Source organism: Helianthus annuus, chromosome 3 (assembly GCF_002127325.2).
Source record: "Helianthus annuus cultivar XRQ/B chromosome 3, HanXRQr2.0-SUNRISE, whole genome shotgun sequence".
Lineage (NCBI taxonomy): Eukaryota > Viridiplantae > Streptophyta > Magnoliopsida > Asterales > Asteraceae > Helianthus > Helianthus annuus.
In genome coordinates, this window is record NC_035435.2 from 64,241,567 (window position 1) to 64,248,833 (window position 7,267).

The 7,267-nt window shown below is 38.1% G+C and overlaps 1 protein-coding gene across 1 annotated transcript; it reads left to right on the plus strand.

Moving 5' to 3' along the window:
- The first annotated feature begins 1,386 nt into the window (after nt 1-1,386).
- On the plus strand, nt 1,387-2,778 carry LOC110927865. Its single transcript, XM_022171217.2, has 2 exons — nt 1,387-2,067; nt 2,179-2,778. The coding sequence occupies exons 1-2, from the start codon at nt 1,387-1,389 to the stop codon at nt 2,776-2,778; spliced, it is 1,281 nt and encodes a 426-aa protein (XP_022026909.1).
- The last annotated feature ends 4,489 nt before the right edge of the window (nt 2,779-7,267 follow it).

Consider the following 7,267-nt stretch of genomic DNA (forward strand, 5'->3'; position numbering starts at 1 on the left):
ACACTCTTTGCTTTTTTAACCTGCAATCTCATGTTTAAAACACATATGTCTCTACCAACCAAATGTGATACACAAGGCTCTATTTGTATTCATTTTTTTCTCTTTATTCAGAACCCACTCCTCTCTTAATCTCGCTATTGGATTTTCTATTTATCTTTTTGTTTTTCTATTGTATTTTCACAAATTAGATGTGAATAAGCAATATAGGTTTTAACTTCGTTTTAAGGTTTTTGTCAAGCAGAGCAAATAATTAGTAAAGTTGGAAAGGTTGTTTTTTTTTTATTTTTCTTTTTTTGCAAAAAAAACTCACTCACTCCAACAATATTTGTGATTTTGTGCCTTTACTATACACAAAATAGATATGTGTCATCATATAATATGCTCACTTGTTAGACCCTAAGCAAACTTCGTTTTTTTCTTTTTACAAAAAACCGTCGACTTTAGATATGGCTTAGGGCCCTCAAAAAGTTTGAGCTGGAAATGTTTAAAAACAAGTGTCTTGATCGTATTTATACATGATAAACTAATTTTCCGCCACTCCTTCGCTCATATTTGTATCAATTTGTTTTGTTACTTTAGGAATATAGAATGAGAAAGATGCAGTGTAATACTTTCTCATAATGCGCGTATAATGCGTGTATTAACGACTATTCGACTTCTTTTTGTTGTATATTTGGACATAAGGGGATACGGTGTGGGTGCGAGATCGAAGCGGCAAAGCCGTTTGCCGCGCGGCAAACACCGCCGCCGACCAACATTGGTCGCGGCAAAAGTTTAAATGCGGTGATCCATTACCGAAGCGAGAAAGGAGAAAGGAAAGAGAGAGGGGGGTGTGGGGTGGGGTCCATTCCAATCTCAACCAATCACACCTTTTTCCTTTTTTTAAAAAAAAATAGTTTACCACTTACCAAGTGTTTAAACCATTGCCAACATTTTTCACCAAAGTTTAAACACTTTTGCCTAATTGACATGGCGCGCTCTCATTGGTCGGTTTTTTGGTTTGCCACTTTAAAGTGTTTAACCACTCCTTATACCCTAAGGGTATACGGTGTGGTTGAGAGGTTGGGGCGGTAAAGCAGTTTGCCGCGCGGCAAACACCGCCGCCAACCAAGATGGCATGCGGCAAAACAAGCAACTCGGTGACCCTATGCCGACGCGAGAAGAAGAAAGGGAAAAGGGGGGGGCCCACTCCAACGGTCATATGACCGTTTAAAATAAAAAAAAAATAATTTTTTTTTTAAAAAATTAAACTCTATATACATATCACACACCATTTAACCATATACTTTCCAAATACTCATACAAACCAATTCCTTCTCTCTACACTCTTAAAAAAATACATCTTTCTCTCTACACTCTCTCAATCTATTCTACACTTTGAAAAATATGGAAGGCTCAAAGAAGGGTGAAGGCAAGAAGAAAATGGTAGGATCCGGTTCAAAGTCGAAGCCTCAAGATAAACGTGGTTCGGGTGGTAGTAGTGTCCCGTTTAATCCGCAACTTGGGTTTGCGAGTCACACCCAACCTCCATTTTATTTTAACCAACCCATGCATCAACCTTTCGGTTATGATACCCAACCCACCCAAAATTGGATGCAATACGGTCCGAGGATGACTCAAGCCGGTTATTATGATTACTCCCAAGACGCGCAAAATGCTTTTGACCCGTTTGCTTTTCAAAACCCAATGTCACAAACACCAACCGAAGACGAAGAAGATGATGCCGATGAGGAGTTCGTGCCGGAAACACAAGAACATGAGTTACATGATATTGATGAAGATGTTGCGGATGATGAAGATGTTGCGGATGAACCGGAAAAAAAAGCAAAGGCCAAACGGGAAAATTGGTCGCCTAGACAAGAAGAGGCGTTGGCAAAGGCTTTTGTTCATTGCACTTTGAATAAAAGAAAAGGCAATCAACAAAAGAAGGATAGCTTTTGGAAGAAAGTTCTAACCCACTTTAACGAAACGGTCGGCGGAAGTAATCGAACCCACCACCAAGTTCGATCAAAATGGGTGACGATGCAAACAAAAATTAACACATTCAACGGTCTATATCATCAAGCGGTAATTTTTTTATACGATTTATTTTTTTATACGGTTTATTTTTTTACACGATTTATTTTTTTTATACGGTTTATTTTTTTATACGTTTTTATTTTTTTATACGGTTTATAGGATCGTTTACGTCCTAGCGGGAGTGACGACGCATATGTAATGAAACAAGCGTTAAAGGATTACAAAAGCAAAGAAAATATTGACTTCGCTCATGTTGCGGCTTGGGAGGTTGTTAGAACTAGTGAAAAGTGGTCGCCGGTACCTTTGTTGAATGAAGAAAGCTCCGGTTCGGGTCTAAAAAGAAAGTCTTCGGATTCGGGAAATTATGCCCGAGGATCACCGAATGTCGAAATCTCAAGCGGTTTCACTATTCCCGACATAAACGAGGATCCTTCACCACCACCACCAAGACGACAAACGAGAAAGGAGAAAAAGGACAAAGGGCCGTCTTCAAAAAACGAAGATCCAAGAGATATAACAAGCAAATTCGAAGAGTACAAGGCCATGAAAAAAGAGATAATGGAAATTAAACGTGCACGAGAAGAAAAATATATGACCTTGGCCGATGAGCAACGAGAGGCGTTGCGACAATCAATGTACGAGAAGGACTTTGAGTGGTATAATCGGCCTACCGACGACCTTAACCCGGCGATGTTGGAAGTCGCACTCGCTAGAAAACGGGAGATCGCAAAAAAATATGGATGGCCTTGTGATTTTTAGTTTTTTTTTAAGTTAGATTTTATTAGAAATGTAATGTTTTATTTTTATTTAAGATGTAATGCTTTATTTTTAATTAAAATGTAATGGTTTATTTTTATTTTTAAAAAGTTTATGTTTTTTCCATTTTATCATAAATATAAAAAAAAAATAAAAAAAATAAAGTTTGCCACTCAGCAAGTGTTTAAACCAATGCCAACACTTTTCAGCAAAGTTTAAACACTTTTGCCAAATTGACATGGCACGCTCTGATTGGTCGGTTCAATGTTTTGCCACTCTAAACTGTTTAACCACTCCTTATACCCTAAAGATTCTTTGATTAACTATGTCAAGGAATAGATTAGAAAAAGTGGGTAAACAAGTAGCATCTTGTGCCTTTTAGTTTCAGATTATAAAACTTGTTTCCATGTAAGAATAGGTTCTTCAATGAATTAGTGCAGGTAATTCTACCATCATTTGTCTTCTAAATGACTAGATTATGGAAGTCAAATGTCGGACATGTGACAGAATAACTAATCCAATTATTTTGGCACGAGTAAAGACAATAAATTAAATCACAATAACATTTTCACTTTCTGTTAATCTTCAGTTTTAAAACCTATAAATGATATGGCGTTTGTATATATTCATGATTTTAAATTTGGTGTCGGTAAATGTTAGCAAAAGGAGTTTCTATTTATAATAATTTTTGGAAACACATGACATTTATAAAAAAAATGGTATATGTTGATTGAAAAAAAAAATGTTTATGGAAACACATGACATAAATATGTCACTCACCAAAGCAAAGTAATAAATCTATGTTAATGTGTAAGATTAATTTGTTCTACTTTATAAAAGTTGTTCACGTTATCATATTTGTTTTGAACTAGATTTTGTCCCGCCCGCGTTGCGGGGCACTAAGCCGAATATTTCTCTCTCATAACATGTACGTCTATGTTTCGGTTACTTGTATATACCACTCATAACACGATCTCAAAAAAATTACATTGAGTCAACCAATTAAATTAAACCCCTATCATTCTTTTGCTTAAGAAAAACAAAAACGATAAAAAATAAACAATAATTTTAAACAGGGGGCAAAATTGTAATTTTTCAGGATAAATGAACATGTTCCAGGCAGCCCCCTAGCACGAATAAAATTACACCGAGTCAAACAATTAAAACAAAGCACTTCTATAATTTTGTCAAAAAAAAAAAAACTAAAACGATAGCATGGCTGTAATTTTACACCGGGGCAAAATGGTAATTTAACTAGGAAAGAAAAGGAAAACGATGGCAAAAAATGTAAATTTAAATTGAGGGCAAAATCGTAATTTGGCTGGGTGGGGAAAAACAAAACTAATGGAAAAACTGTAAATTTAAACGGGTCCAAATCGTAATTTTGAACCGAGGGCAAAATGATAATTTTTAGATGGGAGCAAAAGAATAATTTTATTTTGAACTGGGGTTAAAAATGTAACTTTGAAATGATGGCAAAATCATAATTTTTAAGCGGGGATAAAATTGTAAATTGGTTGGGCCAATGGGGGAGTGACAGCCAGCTTCCTGACACTATTCCCCCATTTTGTGTCTGTAGTTATACCCTGGGGGCAAAATCGTAATTTTACTGGGAAAGCAAACAAAAACGATGACAAAAATATAAATTTAAATTGAGAGCAAAATTGTAATTTAGCTGGGAGGAACAAAAGAAAACTAATGGCGAAATTGTAAATTTAAACGGAGCAAAATCGTAATTTTGAATTGAGGACAAAATTTTAATTTTTAACTGGGGGCAAAAACATAATTTTATTTTGAACTGGAGGTAAAAACGTAATTTTAAACTGATGACAGAATCGTAATTTTAAAGCGAGGATAAAATCGTAAATTGATTGGGCCAAAACAGGTGAACTACTGTTCACCAAACTTCATTAATGTTATAGAGGTAATGTTATAGAGGTAATATTGATAAAGGGGTGAATGTGATTATGTTGTTAGTAATGGTTATTGAAACAAGTGTTGTCTCTTGCTTACTTTTAGAATACCTGGTGCTGAGCATTGAAATCTGGTATGGAGGTAGATCACGCCGCACAAATCACCTGGTCCATGGTGTTGTCGACGGCATTGTACGTGGGCTATAGAATGTACATCAGCGTTGAGGGCAAACGGGAAACGACGTGACAACTCAGTGTTGGTAGGTAGTTTGACTAAAATTTTTTTAAACTTAAAAAAAAACCCTGTTCACTCCCATCAAGCTTCTTCGTCGTCGTCTAAGCTTGAAAACTTTCACAACTTTTACCCCCATTTAAAAAAAACAAACACCAAATCAATCCAATTCTCTCTTTCCAATTATATATTCACTCCCATCAAGCTTCTTCTTCGTCGTCGTCGTCTAAGCTTGAAAACTTTCTTTTATTCTCGTCCGATGATGAGGGACCGACGCCCATAATTAAAGCGGTTCAAAAAGTGGTTGAAACTATAATAGAAGACGAAGGGTGCTCCTTGGAACCCAATAAGAGGAAATACATAGTACACGACCGAATCAGTGCACATGATTTGTTGGTAAGTGATTTATGTTGGAAATTTGTGAAAATAGCACTTTTCACAAATATAGGAAAATGATTTTTTTCCTATTTTGGACTAGAAATAAATATAAGAAAATGAGCGGGTTTTAAATATTATTTGTGGGTTTGTGTTCTATGTTGGAAGAGCTTCGCAACGAACTAAACCACATCCAAAACGGAGCTAAGATTAATGAGATATCGATGCTCAAAGTTTGGTGTTTGAAACTTGAATGCTGAAAAAAGTGGGAAAGTAGCACATTGTCCCACATCGGATGAGAGATGAAACTTAAAGGGGTATTTAAGTGGGAACTCTCCATCCTTATTGTTTCATGGAAGCACTCACTCAGTGTACTCGCGAAGGGTGCGGAGCACTCGCACTCGCACACGCGCGCGTGGCATGGGCGATGAGGCGCAATGTGGCGCTTTGATGGCGCACTTTGCACTTCGCATCGCCGTTTGAGAGCCGCCTTTGTATTTTTGACCACGTGCACGTGGTGGATCACAGAGGCTGCAAGGACCAAGTGGTGAAGTGGCGTGCAGGTTCGAGGCGCATGACGTGGCAGTCCGCGCGCGAGTACACATGTGTCACGAAGGCGCGCGGTTGCGCGCATGGTGCATGGACCCTGATGTGACGTGCGCGACTGTGTGGCGTGCTCGTATAGGCTCACAAGTGACGTGGCACACGCGCGCAGGCGCGCATGGACCTGGGTCAGTGTGGCGCACGCGCGCATGGCAGTGAGCCAAAAGGACGCAGCGCGCATGAGGGTGCAGACCTGCACGCGCGCAGAAGCTTCCAGCAGCAGTTAATGTTGTGCAATTACGTTTCAGCATTCGAAACTGACGAAGTTAATGCGTTTGACTGAGAATTAAGTGACGAATTAAAGTGCATTAAAGACGTTTAATGCGGTTTAATTCACCAATTCGTTTTCCAGTTTTGACTCAGATTTGCAGTATAAATAGGAGGTTCCTATGGCAGATCAAATACACCGAAAATTCACAGCTTACAATCTTCTTCTCTCACAGAATTTTTCTCTCATCTTCAAGCAGCGAGGTACACCTTCGGGTTGGAGTCAAGACCGACAGTGCAACTGCTTGCGGCTGTTGTATCCTGGAAACAGATGTGTTCTCCTAGGAGACACGAAATTTGTTTTAAGGGACCCGTGTCTAACACGATCCTCAGCCAAGAACAGATTTCTGTTCAAATTTTTTGTTCTTATTTTCCTTTTTCAGTTGTAATCGTAATTTATTTTCAGCATCATTTTGTTCCACTTTGTTATTCAAGTTAATAAAAGAATTTTATTTAATTTTGCATGAACGGATTCCTACAATCTTAAAACAAATTTTTTAAAACATCGTTCGTGTAGAATCACAAACATATTCTGCTGTGAATTCGAACCAGTTTTGAATTCATACAGTTGTGTTTTAAAAAACATATTTTTTTTCTCTGTTTTGATTCAAAGTAACGACTTTGTCAAAACAGAACTCTGCTTCTACTCCTTTCTACTTTTGAGTTCTAAAAACCTACTGTTGTAGTCTTCAAAGTTGAACTTAGAAGCTACACGGCTGGTTTTGCGCAATCATAAAAATAATAAATTAGCACATTTATTATTTTGAAAACAGTTGCATTAACTTGTTTTCTTAGAACTTTTCAGAATGTCGACTGAAAACGTGAACACCAGCAACACTAATGTTGTCGTTGGAACCCCTGCCAACACTGTGGGAGCGTCCACAGTGGCGAATCATGTTGAACGACCCGAGAAGTTTTCAGATCTCCACTTCAAAAGGTGGCAACAGAAGATGTTCTTCTACTTGACCACCATGAACCTTGCGAGGTTCTTGACTGAAACCGCTCCCCAACCCGCGGAAGGGGTGACCAACGCTCAGGCTCTGAGCGCGGTAGAGGCTTAGAAGCACTCGGATTTCATATGTCGAGGCTATGTACTCAACGT

Bases quoted from the DNA above. Each gene is read 5' to 3' on its own strand.
- LOC110927865 (XM_022171217.2), top strand. From the start codon at position 1,387: ATGGAAGGCTCAAAGAAGGGTGAAGGCAAGAAGAAAATGGTAGGATCC. The intron at 2,068-2,178 runs GTAATTTTTTTA...TACGGTTTATAG, and splicing joins ACGGTCTATATCATCAAGCG to GATCGTTTACGTCCTAGCGG.